The following is an 18,020-nucleotide window of genomic DNA, read 5'->3' as shown; positions in this document are numbered from 1 at the left end:
ATTATTTGTTGTTTTATCACTTGGCCACTCAGTATCATATGTCTGTAAATCTCATATCATATTCTCAATAATTTTGTGACATCCGCAAACATTCTCATCTCACTTTTGCACCTTTTTGATCCAACTAATTTTAAATGTATTAAATTATAAAGTAAATGTGAGTCTGTTGATAACATCTCAGTATTTAGAAATCTGGCCCTTTGTTTCAACCTTTTTTTTCCTTTCTTTGAAATATAAATCCATGTAACAATCTTCCTTTATTTTTCCTTGACAGTTTCTGAAAAAGCTTGTTGAATTCAAACTATTTAGTGTTCAGTCTATTGCTCTAATGCATATATGCACACAACAGTACAGTAGACAGATAACTATTACATAAAACCAGAGTCATGCATGTTCTAAACAGCAGCTAGAGGTGCCAGTTTTCAATCTGTATAGTGATATTCAGCAGAGTGCACCTTGGGAACATGCATGTTTTGCCTAACATTATATTTGAACACATTACTTACAGTTGAAATTAGTGATGTACATAAAAAAATATTTTGTTATTTTTAAATGCACATAAATTGGGTTGTAAAGCAGTTTATAAATAAATTTTGAAAGCTTATTGCATCAAAAGTGAAACATACTATAATTTATTTTTCGCATATTACATTGAACTTAAAAATACCATTCATAAGGTTTTCTGGCATTAGACACTGTTAAAGGCTTTTTGCTGGCACTCTATTTTAGCCATATTCATGGTGGTCCAGATGGTCTTTTCTGCTTCACCAATTTAATATGTCCATGTTACACTGCATTACTGATTTAGCTGTCTAACTGCAGTTCAGCTGGAAAGAATACTCAGAATTTTGCTTCTTGCTAAGACTCTTGGGTATGAATTAGAAAACTTAAATGAGTAGCTTTTTGCTATTCTTCTATAAATATACAATAAATGGACTCAAAGTTAGAATCCTTATTTCCTGCTTTTTAATTTGAATATTCTTTAGAGTAGCAATATTTTCTTCTTCAGTGTATAGATAATTAGCTATGTGTTGTGTTGGACATTCAACACTCCCCTGCAGTACTACAGTTAAAGCTATCAGGAGACCCATTCAGAATTTGTCTGGTTTACATTACACTTCCTTACTCAGCTCAGTAACGATACCATTTGTGATAAAGCAAAATTCAGGTTCCCAGGCCTGCTGTCCTGATATAGACTAGAATGGTCAGTGGAAGCTTTCCTGACATACTTGAAAATTTATGTTTATTTGAAAATGGACAACCCCTGATTTGTGTAGGTACGATGTTAGAGCAGATTTATCTTGGCTTATAATACTAAAACATTTCTAGAGATGTAACTAGCAATTTACTATAAATATACAGGTAATGTTACATTAAAATACTCATGGTTTATTGAATTTGAAGACTACATTGCCAAATTCTTCTTAATGCTGAGTCAGAGATTTGTATGATTGTGGCTTGCCAAGAGCAACTGAGGAAAGCAGTTGAGTCTTAGTCACAATTCCAGGCTTACATTCCGTTTCCTCCTTTCAAGCCTTGCTTCACTGAATAAGTAATTTGCAAATAAGTTAATCTGTTGGTTGCATTTATTCTCTGTACCATCTCAGCTAACCCTCATCCAAAAATATACTACAGATGGGAAAGGACACTTCTAAACTATTTGCAGATGTAGTTATCTTCAAAGTCCCAAATTCAGATTGACTGTTCTTGCCCTCTGAAAGCCTTTTTAAATTCTGTCTCATATTTTGAGAGATCAAAGGAGAAAATATTTAGAATTCATGAAAATTAAATGTTTTGGTTAATAGTATTGTGGAAAAAGTGTAGGAAAAAGCCTATCTTGGTAAGAATAATTAATAGCCTTGCTTTTCCATAAGTATTGAGATGGGAAATCTTAATAGAAAATTGCAATTCTCAAACACTAAGTACCATCATATAGAATTTTGTGGCAAGGAAAAAAATACCCAAAAAGAATGGTTCCAAAAAGACTTTATTAACAGTTACGATCATGGTTGCAATTTTCCTGCCCCATCAATATAAATTTCATTTTGAAAATGGGGTATTCCAGCAAAAACATATCTGAATAAGGATTTATTTAATAACCCAATACACTTGCCTGGCAAGTAATTCCCCTATTTGTTCTGTGCAAGCATTCTATAACACGGAAGGGAAATGATATTTGGCTTGAATATTGCTTTGCCACGGTGAACGTACTCTCATATATCTAGTAATGAAAAGGTATATTTACATACTAGACACAGTGGTAAAGTCAGAGAAATGCCTACAACTGAGAGATCTTTACTTTAACTACAATTTCTTTAGCGGCTTTGGGATTACTGGTAGGTGTTATGTGCTATCCTGAAGTTTATTTATCCATGTCAATGCACATGGGATTCCTAGTTTCATATCCTGAGCACTGTGGAAGGGCAACCCTAAGAGACAGCAACTTGGAGGTCACGATGGCTTCTCAAAGAATTGGTTAGCCAGTTTTTGTAGCATCTCTGGTAGCATTGTTACTTTCATGCTGATGAAGTAGTTATGCAGAAATCAGCATCTGAAGCTGCTTTCAGATGCATTAGCCAAAGAAAAAAAAGTGGTAGCTGCTCTCAGGCTCCCTAGCTGTGAGCTAGATTTACTCTGTTACACTCAATCTTCTCTAGATTTAGACTGCAAAATCAAATCAAAGGAGCTCAAATGCACAAGCAGTTTGCACGAGAGAAATTAAGTGAGGTGTAGAAACTGTCAGAACTGTTTCCTGGTGTGACATACCAACCTGTCTTAGGCTACGAGCTAAACCAAGCTCTGAGCTGCCCATGTTCTAGTACAACCTGTTAACTATCTTAGAGTATTGAAGAAAATAAAATCTTGAATAGTTTTATCGTAGTAGATGACTGGTCTGGCTAGAATATGAAACCTATGTCGTTTTTCAGTATATATATATAGGTTGACTTATTCCAAACAGAGAGAGACTTTCTTGACAAGGGCAGGTAAGGTAGGTTGATTATGACAGGGTATCTTCCAGAGCATGGGTTAATTCAACAATACTTTTGTTCTGAAACTTCCCCAAACAATGAGCAAAATTACTTTCACAAAAGGAGCACAAGCTGGTTCTTTGCAGAAAGATTTTCTGATAACTGAATGTCTACTACCAATGAATTTCAGGATCTAGGTTATCAGAAATACAGACACAGGCAATTATTGAATTGCTGCTCAAAGACTTGGAAATACCATCTAACAACTCACACAACAGACTAAAGGATACAATTGCTTTTGAGAAAAGGAATCCCTAAACACTGACAGTCTAAAATAGCAGCCAATACTTGAACGTACTCTATGCAAACACTGAGGCATGTGATGCTGCCTCATTTTCAGTCTGGGGTCAGTAGGTCTTAAGACAGAGAATTACAGCAAGTGTCAATTATGGTTTTTTTTTTCAGTCCTTTTCCCTCAAATACATAAGTGGATAATTTTCTTGCTCTGCTTATTAAATGATCTTAATTTCTTTTCAGGCAGGAAAAGAAGGCATATCCAATTATTAACTTCAGAAGTTCAAATGTATAATTCTCAGATACTGCATACGCACATTTTTTTTAATGCTTTAGTATGGTCTACTTTAATTTTGGCAGTTCTTCTTTTAGTTTTCTCTAAAATTAAGGTTGCGCTTGAGTTCCATCAGTATTGGTAACAGCAATCTCCTTTATGTTGCCTTGTAAGTGGGAAAGTTGTTTTATCTTTTTGCTGGTGATGGCATATCGTTGTCTATAGTTCTCCTAGTAGGTACTACTGAGAATGGCTAGGAGAATAATACGGTTCCAGATCCTCCTGTCTACACATAGGCCTCTGAGGTAGCCTGTCAAAACATGAAAGGAAGGAAATGAAGTCTCTGCCTACGTGTAGGGCTGTGCTGTGTGTGGTTGACCAGGAATTTAGTCTGAACAATGTTCTCAGGGTCTCCCTCAAAAGACAGAATGGTTATATCTTTGGATGTTAATATGAACTTGTACATTTACCTGTCTTGTTTTCTTCCCATTTGTTGATAGAGATGTCCTTTTTTAAGATCTTTTTCATTATGTTAACATTATAGGAGTTACAGTGTCTTTGTGAAAAAGCCATAAGAAAAAAAAAATTGATCCTCTCAGAATGAGATTTTGCTTTTTGTATTTTTATTTCTTAGACTTAATTAAAAGTGGAAAAGAAGAAAACAGTAAATAACTTCAGTGAAATAACATAGCAACCATCACAACAAACATTATTTGCAAAGAATTAATCAACTAGCACAATATTTTGCTGTCTTGCTGACAAATATGGTTGGTTGTTTAGTAACTAGAAAAAATAATTATATCTATTAAATCAAGTTCTCAAGAATTTCTCAACCCTTTATCACCTTGGTTGACAGACTCCATAGAATAAAAAAAATCTTTCTTTTGTCTGAGACAAAAAGGCTGAAGAACTTCTCTTTATGTTTTAACACTGAATTTATATACCACTATCAGACACGGTGTGTTTTCTCTCATATAGCAATTGGAATATTTTATGATCTGCATACAAGAACTTCCAGTGATAATAAGATAAAAAGTATCATTACATTTGGATTTTATATGTCATATAATTATACTAAAGTTAATAGTTTAGCTGTTATATCTACAGTTTTGCAGAAATAAGTGTTCAGAGAGTGGGAGCAAGATCCTTATTTTGACTTGCACTCTTCTAGAATTATATAAAATGTAATGATATCTTGAAATAATAGAATCAGAACAAAGCAATTAAAGGACTTTAGTAGATAGAATTTTAGAAGATAGATTTACCTGAAGCAGAGCCACTGGAAAGGTTGTTACCATCTGAAATACAATTAAACTGGATTTACAAAAAGCTTTAGCTTAAAAAGAAATAGCTAAAAAAAATTAAACAGACTGATAAGAAAAGAAAGTAAAATATCAAATTTCCAAACATTTTAGAAGATAGCTTGAATTCATATACAATATATATAATTTGCAGAAGAATTGTTTAAAAGTACATTGCCTTTTTGTTTGGAAAGTTTCAGAACTATTCCATTAAGAAGTACTTTGGTAATTGCTAAATTTGTCACATAGATCAATATATGTTTCCAATTACCAAGTTTTGAAGTTGGCTAATGTTTCAGACAGAAAACTAAAGTAGGTGGATGCAGACTAATGTGGTATTTCTCATGAAATGGAACCTTTTCTAATTTCTTAGTGATCATTTCTTTGCTAGGAAATGCCAGTTTTGTCTGGAAGAAACTTATTGAAAAGTTGAAGAATTCATAATCTCCTTAGGAAGAATAGGCTTTATTCACTTATTCAGGGTGTGACATTAGAGAAGTTTCATATTCCTGATAGAGCTCACTTATCTCATGTCTTCATGGGAAGAACTCTTCAGGTTATGTGTCTCTGCCAGTCGCTTTCAGGTCTTTGAAATGCTCAGCTTGCCTGGGTGCTATGCTTCTTAACATAGTCAAGTAGGACACAGTTGTGGTAAATCTCCTTATTTTTATCTATAGATCTATTTTGTTTGCTTACCTTAAGATAATGCCTACTCTATGTTGAATGATATAAATAACAAAACATATTCCTTATGACCAGTGTCCATCTCAAAGCTTCTCAAATCCATTTTTTTTCCTGATGTCTAGTAGAATCCTCTTTGTCTAAGCTTGAGATATTCTGAAAGTTTTGATTTCTCCCTCTTAAAGTTAAAATCTAATTTAATTTAACAAGTGCACAGATGTGTTAAGTTCTCTGGGATAGTTGTTATTATGAATAAGAGGCACAGGACTCTGTCTTCCATCAAAGAATGATGAAAAACTCACTGCCTTTATACTTCCCTGGTGATAAGTATTACAATGTGGGATGACTTTGCAAAACCATTATCCTAGCCTTCAAGTTACCTCACAGAACCCATCTGTTTTAAATGTCCTGAAAAGAACAATTAGATAGGAGACCTGTTAAAAATGAGTAAAAATATAGGACTGAAAGAAACTTCTGGATCTAGTTCAAGCCAAGAATCCTTTTCATACTAATTTCTCATACTGTGTATTTGTTTAAATAGCAAAAGGAAAATTTGCAGGGTCTCTGCAGAGCGAGTATTGTCAGCTTGTGTTCCTTCTCCTGTCCAGCGTGCACAAGTCACCTCCACTGAAAGCTACTGAAAGCTGTGTCATTCCCTCTGTTTGGTTTGTAATCTCTTTAAGCAGAGATTGCCTTTTTTATTGAATGTTTGTACAAGATATAGCACAATAGCCCTGTGATCCTAGCTGGGAGACTCAGTAATGCAAACAGCTAATTACAGTGGCTAGAATCCAGGGAGGCTTCCTTTCTAATCTGAGCCCCAGCCACAACTGTCATGAGGAAACAGAGGTATAGCCACCCCACTTGTATTTCTCTGTCTGTAAAAGAAGAGTAGTAGAATTTATTTATCTTAATTTTGTTCTGTTAATTAGGCAGCTAGGTATTTGTGGAGCACTGAAGGTGAAAGTAACAGAGGTTCTTCTGTCTTTCACTGTTTGGCTATATTCCTCTGCTACGAGTTCAAAGCTGTCTCAGTTTACCTAACATTCACTGTAATTTACCTTGGAGACAAGTACACATACTGACATTAGGGTTGTCAGAACTATGCTGCTGGTTGACTAGATAGAAACCTTTGTCCTCCTGGACACAATTTTTCTTGACTAGCCCTCACTTATGATGGATTTGCTCCTAGTGTTGCAGCTAAAAATAAGACCTTGGAAAAATTTCTCATTACATTTTGGGCAAATTCAGAGGGTTGCTATTGCTTCTAAGTGCCATGTTCTATGTGGCAAACTTGTGTGCCTCAAATGGTTTACAATATTTCATGACAATCTTGTTGTCCAGATATATTTAGAAAAAAATATATGCTTGCCTTTCACTAACTGCTATGTTTACCTTTATAGCAAAATGTACCGCAAAGAGGAAAACAAATACCGTTTTTTGAGTCAATTCTTTGACTTAAAGAAAAGGCCTGATTTGAATTTCAGATATGTTTGGTTCATTTTTAACTTCAGTGGATGCAGTGATCTCTGCTCCTGAGATGTAACTGTATTGCTAGGACCAGGAGGGAGGCAAACTTACTAAAGTGTAAACACCCTGAAGAATCTCTTTGCTTGAAAGATTTAGCTATTTTAGCTTACATATTAATAGGAGTTTTGCTTTTGACAGGACTGGAGTAAATATTAGAAAAAGCACTTATAGTCAATAAAAAAGCAGCAGGTGGGGCAGAAAATGAAAACAACTCAGAATTAAAGTTCTGAGAGGTATTTCTCATTTTGTGCATGCATGTACATTACAATCCCACAAATGGTCTACTTTGAGTAGAAAAATTATAGCTACATTCTTCATAGTGCAGTCAGTAATGTCAAATCTATGATTTTTTGTTAGTGTGAAATGGCAGCTGATTTTCTCTGTGTTCAATCTGTGTCATGATTATTTTGATAATTTGCATGTACTAGCTTTACAGACACAAAGTACTTGACAGCTCTGAAGAACAGAATCAGGTGCCAGAATCAAATATTAATTTATGCCACTAATTCTGTAAATTCCTGTAAAAAGTTCTCATTGATTTGGTGGAGTGGATGAACATGCTAGATTGGAATGTTTGACAGATCTGGGAAAAACTGGACACGTACGTTCCCTTTCCTCAAACAGATGATTTATAAGCCATTTTTATATACAGAAGTTATAGTAGCTTAACACTTTATAATAAAGAATACAATGAATTTTGTACAACACAATGTACAGGAATTCTTATTTTAATTTGGTTTACAACTGTTACTGGTAGACAAATTTAAATGATAATTTAGTAGTGTTCATAGAGTTATTTTGTTTAATTTAGTTCATTGTAGAAAATCTACATAAAGATTTTGTTTTCTTTTACAGTGAGTCTAACAGGAAGGAGTTGTCTTTCTTAATCTGTCTATACATTATTCATGCATTATTTCAGTTGGACTTGAAAATTTTATATAACTTTGGCAAATGATTAGATTCATGAAAATTTCTGAACAAGACTTTTGGAAATAATTTTTTATCATCATAGTGACAACCAAGCAAATGTTAGTGTCTTATCAGATGTGTAAGAGAATAGTCCATAGGAACTTTTATATTATGGGTAAAATTCATTTTTAGGGCCCATATAGCTCAAAACTTTTGATCTCAACACTTTAATAACCTAAACAAATATCCTTTCACTTAAAAAGCAGGTATTTATGTCTTCAAGCATTTCAGATAAAGTGAGATGGGATAAAGTTATTAAGTGTTTTTATATTTGGGTATAGAAGTTAATTTCTGGAATTATAAAACATTTACATGACCTAAGAAATGGCAATGCAAAAAGCAAACAATCAGAAAAGATGTGAAATAAGAATGAATAGAATTGTCATATCTGGAAATGAGACAAAGTTTAGAAAGAGTGATTGGATGATGAATGGACATCTGTAGCAGAAATCAGTTTGTATGTCTCACTTTAACTGCACATTGTACAAAGACATTCTCAATGGAGTGGAGGATGAGACCCAGTCATGAAATAAGTGCTTACAGAAGAAATTTCCTCACCTTTCTGAATATAAATATGGGACAGATATAGTATTAAATAAATTTGGTTGGAAGTTTAAACAAAAAGATATGACAAATGTTTTGGGATTACTTTTTTTTCCCAAATGGAAAGAGTTATATATGAACAAAGACTTCCTTTGTTTCACTAGTGAAATGGCATATATTGAAAAATATAATTGTGGCAAAACACAAAATCAATGAAGCAGAAACTAGTGAAAAATCAGTTGGCTATGATTTGGTAGTTCTTTACAGATTTGGTGCATGCTAGGATTTCCCAAAAATTAGCTATGTGATTACACGAACACTGGTCAGACTGCCATAGAGAACTGATGATAAATTCTTGCAAGGAAGAGTAAAGGGAACAAAAGGATCAGCTGAAAGGATTTTTACACTGCTATTGTGAAGCCGGTATCTTCACTTTTCACATTAGTGCCTATTCAGCTTTCTGCTGCATATGAGATAGAAGCTTTTGAGCACCAGACTAGAAAGAATTGTATTTATACTCAAATGTGGTCATCAATCTCCTGGCAACATACTGTATTTTTTTAAAAATAATCTATTATTATCATAATCTGCCAAGCCCGATGCTGAATCAGAACCTGTGTTAACCATCATAATGGGTACAAAAGACAGGATCCCTGTCAAATAGCTTACAAACACTGTTTAAAAGTTCAAGTTCTGTCAGTATTTAGCTGGAAAGTTTAAAATTTTCTGCCTATCCAGAACTAAATGTAGTCTCTAAGCTCAACTTTGCAAATGTCAGTTGCCTTCCATAGGTCTTTAATTTTTTCAGAAGGCCCTCAGTCCTTTAACAGATTGGAATCCTTCTTTCCTGCTACAGCTTTTGAGAACACAATGGGCTGTGTGTGCAGCATGAAATGCTTTTTTTTCATATTGTGTTAGATTACAGTCGTGGGGGCCACTGTAGTAAGCAGTCTTCTTCAAAACTGTTGGCTGCAGCTAGCAGAAAAGATGCTTTTAGAAAAAGGAAAGGTTTTTCAAAGTCACAGGTAATAAATTTGATGTCAACTCCTAATAAATCAATTAGAGGAAAAATGATAGTATGGAAGTGTTATCTTATTTTCTATGGGGTCAGGAAAATAACTAGAATCTTTTATTTCCTATTCACTTTTAGCTCTTCTACAACCTGACTCAGTCATTTTTTTTTGCTCTCATGTTGAAAAGACATTCTAATATGACAGAACTCAATCTAAGGAACTCTGGAAAGAAATCTCTCATGATCTGTGTACTTCTGGGTAGTAGATGTTAATGCAATCTGAAATCTTTTGTCATTAGCTGTTGCTTATCTTGGTGGTTTGTCAGAATTGTATTGCACTTGTTATATGGCTGGTTCCCCCTCTTTCATTCTCTAAATTGGTCACTGGATTTGAGAGGATTTTGTTTATTTGCTTTTTTTTTTTTTTTTCCTGAACCAGTACCCTTTACTGTCTAGTGTGTGTGTGATCCAATGAAAATAGATCAGCTGCTTTACCTGTTGATGTATGTTCTAAATAGAGTAAGACGATGAAAAAATAACTTCCTTTTAGAGAATCTGCTGTTTGCCTTTATTATGATGGGAACATGACTTAAAAAAGATAGTTTTACTGGTAAACAATCCACCTTTTCTGTGACTTCTTTTGTTGCTTATTGGTGTCTTTCTGCCTTTTCTAAATTTCAAGGCTTTTTTTGTTTTAATTCAAATCCACCACTGGACTGTACACATTATCTTGTAGTTATTTCTGGATTTTTTGCAGAGGTTGGCCTCTTTCTTGAGAATTCTTTCTGCCAAGAGGAATTTTCTGGCTATGTAGCATATTTTGTATCACCATTCTTCCCATCCTGCCCACATAACACTCTACTCTGAAACCACAAGCAGTGGAAATGATAGGAGTAAAAGCAGCCATGTGCCTGCTCTAGTTTCTGCCAGTTTCTGGCATCTGGCTGTACCCGCTAGCAGAAAAATGGTTCAAGTCACCTTTCTCTGTCTCCTTTTCACCTTGATCTTTCCTTATTATGTAATGAATTTGGAGCCACACATTCATTTTTCAAGAACTCTCAGCAAGGAAATCCCCAGTGTATGTCAGGCATAAATACTGTAAAACAAAAGAAGGATGTTTTGACTAAGTGATTTTTTTGTAGATGTCCTCTTTAGTGGCTTTTCACTTTAAAATATGGCAGGTGCCAACACTTCAAGACATACAGTGATGGATTGCAGATATGAGAACAAAAAGCTCTTTTTCAGGACATGAAGCTTCCACATCCCCCACCCCCTGTTAGTATTTTACCTTCTGTTTTGTCAATAAAACCACATTAAGCGTGAACCAGCTAAATAAATTTACTTATGTTATAAAACTGGTTTTTAAAGCCAGGAAGTAAAATGTTCAAATTTCACAAAATCATGGCATCCTGAAATTGAAACAGAATATAAGTGGGGTTTACTTGATGTAAATTTAATAAATTATTTTATTTTTTTCTGATGCAATTTCAAACTTTTTTTCTGATATCCCTTAACAGTATTTTTACCGTAACATTACTAAAAAAAGAAAAGTGTTTTCTTGGTATCTCAAGAAAAATGAAAAATACCGCTGTATTAGTTATTTTTAAAAAACCTGCAAAACAGAATAAGACAGGAAAGTATAAAAGCACAAGTTTTAAAATATGTAGTGTAAAGAATATTTACAAACGTTATTTTTTAAAAAATGTGATATTTGGTGAACAATAATTATCTGCAAACTGCTAATTTCCAGCAATGGGAATTTTCCTTTCCACAGTCTTGTATTTACTGCCATTGTAGGGTTATACAGACATAAGTATAAAGACTTTGGCCTATCTGGAATGATTCAGTCAGAGCTCTTTCTCCATGCTTAATGAAAATAGTATTTTTTATTTTCCCAATTAATTATAGAAATAAATTTCAATCTTTTAAAAATGTGAATGGTTTGGCAATATTGGGGGGGGGGGGCTTTTTGGTTATGTATTTATTTTTTGATAGTCACAGAGCTTTGAGTGAGATCCTATGCATCTCGTCAAGAAGATACAGCTCAGAAAGTCTAGATTATGAAGAATGGCAAAGACTGCTTTCATCAGAAGGAGCCTGGTAATGCCGTTATATGTATAGTTACAGACTTGCTCCTTACAATCTTCTCAACATAACTAGCAGAAAAAATAATACAGCATGTCATCACTTCAGGTAGTGCACGGTGCTTACATTGGGAAAGTTCTTCTCCCGCTTCTGGCAGTGGATATCATACCTTCTTTATCTCCTATCTAAAGAAAGCTGAAGTGTTGATTTAACGGTCAGAAAACTTAGGTTCCAGGTCCCTTTATTGTGCTAACATTAAAGATTATTACACTGTGGAAAGGTATTTTCCAACTGTCGCTGAGCCAACGAGGGGACAGTGTTAATGCTCAGTGTTAGAGTATGCGGTGCTTTACTAAGAGTTTGTACAAACGGGGACGTGTTCTGGGAGATCTTGTCGTAAAAGCAGATTACTGAGTGCAGAAGCAAAGCAGAAGGATTTGGCAAACAGAACAGCAAAAACAGAAGATGCTGTTGTTGCACAGAGTGAAGGTCAGGAGAAGAGCACACATTCTGCAAGTAGAAGGACAGAAATCCACACATTCTAGCTGTATAAGAAGTGGACTTCTGTGTAGTTTTCTGATTTCGGCAATACTTATGTTCCAGTGGGATGAAAACAAAAGCATTTCCTGTATAACAAAAAAACCCAAATCCCATCCTTCAAGCCAATCTAAGTACTAAAATTTGATAAAACCAGGATGTTTAATTATGCTTCAACTTTTCCCCCCATGTTTTATATTTTCTAGTCTAATTTAATCAAACCTTCCACCAACAATTTTTCATTTGGAAAGGAAATAAAAATGTTCAATTTTGACTAGTTAAGGTGAAATAGTAGGGCTATATCATAATACTTTGCAGGTTTTCATTCATAATCAATTTTTGTCAAGGCAATGCACTTCTGTGAAATGTTCTACTTTTAATGAATTTATATTTCCTAGCAGTACTTAGCAGATCTATGCTATTAGTACTACCAGAGATCGGATAGATTATCTTGCCAACATTGTAACAGGTTTGCCATGTTTAAATTCTTATTGTTTTAAACTATCTTAAGTGAGTCAGCCAATGGGGATTGCATCAGTTCTTTGGTATCATTATTGCACAGGTTAGTTACTCTCCCAGCTAAAAGCAGAGGTAAGCAGAGAACTTTCAATGAGTAACTTACGATTTACAAGTTTGGATGGCAGTATTGGCTTGCACTTCTCAGGAGATGCCACATTCTCTTCATCTGTTACATACTCAAAGTTAATAATAAACATCATTGCTACTCCCTCTTGATTTTTTACTGGAATTATGTGGGTGTTGCAAATGAAGGTAGATCCTGCAGATGGAGAAAAAAAAGAAATACATAAATGAAAGGAAACGTAATTATTTTTCCCTCCAGTAATTACAGTTATACCAACAGATAGTGAAGCATATTTCTTTGAATTTAATGATTTAACATTCAGACACACTATTTAATTTAAACAGGAACATTTTCATAGAAAGAAATACATCTTTTTATAATTTATTAGATTATTACCTCTTCCAAAAGATCTCTCCTTTAAAATGTCAATTTTACTTTTTGGTTTTTATTCACTGGAAGTACCTATATAGACAGACTTGTGATATGGAGACATTTAGCACCAAAAGTAGCAATGCGAACACTGTTCCAACCATAACACTAGCAAAGAAAGCAGAACCCCATTCTTATAAATGTCAAACATTCTTCAAGCTTTTGGTTCTATTACAACAGGATGAATCATGCATTAAATATTTATGGGTGTAAATATATGACTATTCTTATTTTAGCTCTCAGTCTTTTGGGGGCTATATAGTATTGTTTAGGTTTGTGTTAAAATTTTATTTGTTACCTGATCCTATGGAGTTTTATATTCTATCACAAAAGAACTTATAAACTGTGGTAATATTTTTCAATAATCTTAATCAGTATTTGACTTAACTGTTATATACAATTTAAAGGATAAATTTAAAAGCACCCTAGTTTTTCATATATATGGGCCATACCCAGCTTGTACTGATATAGAAGGTGTAATTCCACAACACCTCTAGTACTCAGGGTGTTGTTCCAAAGCCTAATTAGATTTAAAGAATTCTTTGTGCTAATTGTTCCAGTATGACTCTGAAGAAGTTTAAATTGACAAGGTCATTAGTTTTGACTTAATTCCTTCTAGTGGTTCCAAAAAATGATGTGATTGCTGTAAACAATACAATAATGTGCTAAAAGCTTCATGCAAACACAACTGTGAGATGGTGTCTTTCTATGATAGCTAGGGACTGGTTTAATGTACATCATCTGCAATTTATGCATTCAAATGCAGTAATCACTGAAACTTGAAAGGCTGTGCAATTTGACAAAAACAGATCCTGATCTAGGTTACACAAGATTTTTTTTTTTTTCCCATTGAGGACAGAGATAGTAAAGATTGTTATCATTATAACCAAGATCAGATTCTGGATCCTCATATTTAAAGTAGTATTTTCTATAATGTGGTATATATGGCAGTATGAGCTATGTATAAAATTGACATGCTGGCTTTTCAAGTTTTGCAGCTGTACCTTCAATCCATTTAATAAAACAGTTAAGCTGTGGCACTTGCCAAAGTTGCCATGGTTACAAGCTCAATGACTTTAGTAAACAGAAAATAAGCAATTTAAGACTGTTCCATTAGAGCTAAAAATAGAAGTGCTGCAGGCCAAGCATTGCAACTTAGATGGTTAAACAGAGGGTCTGAACATAATTTAGAAATAATCTTTGTGTTTTTAGTTAATAACAATACATATTGATTTTAAACGGTCAGAATTATATTTATTGATTTGTTCGGAAGAAAATACTTACTATTTCATGCTATAGACTATGCTTTGGCATGCAGATTTCTAGATTGAGCAGATATCCCCCAACTAGACACCTTTAACACAGAGGACTGGAAGTGGGGCTAGGCTGAGGGGTGCGTGGCTTTGAAAAACACTGAACTCCAGTGGATCTAATATTTATCAGTTTATGCAAACAAGGATGACAAGAAGCCTGACTTCTTTAAAAACATTCCTGTTTTTGAAGGCAAGGGTGTTTCAGCTTTTGAAATGCTTCCCACAATGTTAAGTAATGACACTATCTCCCGTTTATGTGGAACATTCCACCCTCAAGCACTTACAAACCTCATTTGTACTGTAGCTAGGGATTTGCATCTCTTGGGAGATGCAGAAGATGTTTAACAGGCCACAGATTAAAAACCTGGCAAAGAGAGCACAGGGTTAAAAAATTTAAGCTGTATGTAGAAATATTTTGGGAATAAAAAATGGGAAAGATTCATATTTCATATAATTCATCATAGTTCCTTTGAGGACAAATTGCACCAGCAGGCTAATGACTCCAGTGTAGTTCCTTAGTTTGAAGATTTTCCAAGATACCTGAGCTTCTTTTAGAGGCATAGAATATTTACTTTATGTGAATGACTGGAATTGGAATTCTGCAACTTGATCAAAAGATAATGCCTGTCACAGTTACTGTCACTGTCTTTAATACAGAAAGAGTTACCTGCTATACAATTATCAGTATCTATCTGTATTGAAACGGCCATAAGGAAATACAAAATACAAAATAACAAGAAAGACCCCAGTGTGACTGGAAAATAAGAGTTGGGTACAAAGAAAGAATACTAGCAAAACTAAATCAAGCATTCAGTTGTTGGATTTGATGGCAATAAATAAATAAATATTAAGAAGTAGCTTGTTTATAAACGATCTTCTTCAGTATTTGCACTCTGGCATTCCACTGCTCTTCATTGCACTCAACGTTTTCCCTGTTTTGTCTCTATACTGTCTCTCTTACTTTGAGAGTAAGAAATGCTTCTCATGAGCAATAAAAATTCTAATGAGGTTTCTGGAATTTACATTTCTCATCTAACAGCACAAGGCAAGTGGATGATATAATCAGAATAATTATGAAAATTATACCTTTGTAATTAATAGATGCAATATCCAGGGATATATCTGGATTTTATAAAGATTACTATTGAGGAGTAATCATGAAATATACCTGTTGTGCTCTCTTGTTATCATCATTGGAGGTGATAAAGAGGAAAACCTGGATATTTTCTTTTCAGCTTGAATTACATAGTTATAAGGGCTTGTTTTCTTCTGTCTATGGCATTTTAAAGCCTACTTTTTCATCTAGTTAAATTAGTGGCAAAACCCCATATGTGAAAAAATTCTACTCCCCTGTATGCTGTGTGGATATGATGTATAATTCTGTGGTTATGTATTCAACAGTATGATTTCACAAGACCAGACAGGCTGGTGTGAAACAAATAACTGCCAAAATGTATGCATAAATGACAATAAATATTTAAGAAATAAAGTTTTAGGATATAATAGGATTATGTAAGGCTATATTGCACCATTTGAGCAATCCTGGTGAAGCAAAGTCTATTTAAATATCTGGCTGCATAGTATTTACAGTTTACTGTCTTCGCGAGACCAGCACAAAGCAGGCACATCAAACCAATTAATTCGGTTCATAAAATCTATTAACCTTTTCAGTGATTTTCTAGAGAGGATTTTAGGACAGATTTTTATCAGGCTGCATCCTAGATACAACTGCAGTCACTTATTTGAACTGTAATAGCTCTGTTTATGAGCAATTGGGAGAGGACATTAATTTTAATACAACAGTGAAGGCACTCCAAATTACAAGAGCCTCCATTCTCCTGTGAAAAACTCTGACAAGCAAACTTTGAAAAATGACACGTTCCAAACAACTATGTTGATTCAGTCTTCCTTGGAAGAAATTTTCAGAGGCCATTACATATGCCAAGCTCAGAGGATCTCTGAAAACTGAGACACTGTGGCATTTAGATATTTGTCCTAATTCTTCAGAAGCCCCATGTTTCACACAACAGTGACACTTGAAAATCCATTGTGGTTCTACAGAATGGCTCTGCAGCCCTGTTGCCCTGAATAAGTCTGACAGTTGCTATCTGCATTTCACCATTAAAACATTCAAACTCATCCACCTCAATACAAATTTGAGGACTGCCTTTGCTGGGGCTGAGACTTGTTCAGACATATTTTGGTATCAGTCTTGGCTCCCTGCACCAATGCATTTATGACTTCTTAGATATTCTAGCAACATTTTCTCAGATGTTGCTAGTGCTGGTGTGGACAACTAACTAAGGGTATAGAAAGAAAGATGTTGAGTATGTCATCTGTGTGCATATATAAATTTCTGGACAGGTTGACCTCATAAAAGAGTTTTCTAGGATTATGATAATTTTTCACCATGGCAACATACAAGTATTCCAGTGTAGATATCTGTACAATCCATAGCCACTTCTGCTCTTTTAAAATTGAAGGTGAGAAGAAACAAAACCAAAACAGAACAAATGAAGAGCCAACAACCGCATGCCTACTAGAACAAGACCAAGGGCAGTTAAAAGTTAGAGGTAGAGATACTGCACACGTTTCGAGAGCTAGGCAATCCTGTTTTTTCTTTAAAGACATATCTAAATAAGACAATTCTGCAATGTGACCATATTATGATAACAGAGGGACAAGAGAAAGAAGCTGAATATTCTTTGCACTTTTATTAAATAATCACCGCACTTATTGTGGAGATAACTACCCATCACTTCCCTTGATATGATTCACATTTTGTCATGTTAAGAAATGCTCAAAATGCCTTCTCTCAGAGGCATAAACTTAGAACATATTAGTTACAAACACAGAGTTTATACCTTACATTTTAATTTATAATCTGAAACTATCAATTATAGTAGAAAGGCAACTAAGTATGTTTTGTATTAAATTGTGTCCTAAGCTTAGTCTTAATTCTATCAGCATTTTACCGAAAAGGAGCTCAGAAAAGTCTGCATAGTTCTCATTTTGTTAGTAATGAGGTGAAATGTGTGTTGTTTTCACAGGTTCATTTTTGACCAGTTACTCTGACATTAGATTCTGATCACTGTTACAATAAGTAGAAAATTAATATTCTTCTGTTAAGAAAAAGTGGACTTCCACAAACACAAAGTACAAAAGAACATCATGTCATAAAACATAACCAATGGCATTTTGTTATCTTGTGTTCATATTTACAGTCTTATCTGTCCTTTCAACATATCATGACTCATGGAGATTGGCCACTGTTAATAAGAGCTTCTTTGGGGAAAGAAAAGAGAGAATCTAAGGGACAATTAATGTGGAAGATCAGAACACCTTCTCTTGACTTTGCCCATCCTTCACGGAGTCTTTGTTTGGGATGAGAAGCCAAGGCATGGCTTTCTACTAACTCCTTAACTCTCCAAATTCAATAGTCTCTTCCTCCCTAACGGACAAAAGAAGCATCTCTCTCTACATCTTCCAGACTGGGACAA

The 18,020-nt window shown here is 34.4% G+C and overlaps 1 protein-coding gene across 3 annotated transcripts in view; it reads right to left on the bottom strand.

Moving 5' to 3' along the window:
• The window catches only part of KCNH7 (potassium voltage-gated channel subfamily H member 7), a 232,842-nt gene that overhangs the window by 82,434 nt on the left and 132,388 nt on the right, over positions 1 to 18,020 (bottom strand). For all 3 annotated transcript variants that reach the window (XM_080399102.1, XM_080399103.1, XM_080399104.1), the window contains exons 3-4: positions 12,818 to 12,973; positions 4,803 to 4,835 (exon numbers count right to left, since the gene is read on the bottom strand). In XM_080399102.1, coding sequence (XP_080255228.1) covers positions 4,803 to 4,835; positions 12,818 to 12,973 — 189 coding nt within the window. The remainder of the gene's footprint in view (positions 1 to 4,802; positions 4,836 to 12,817; positions 12,974 to 18,020) is intronic.

Source organism: Falco punctatus (assembly GCF_963210335.1).
Source record: "Falco punctatus genome assembly, chromosome: 8".
Taxonomy (NCBI): domain Eukaryota; kingdom Metazoa; phylum Chordata; class Aves; order Falconiformes; family Falconidae; genus Falco; species Falco punctatus.
Note: the sequence above shows the minus strand (reverse complement) of the source record. Positions and strands in the feature narration are given on the sequence as shown.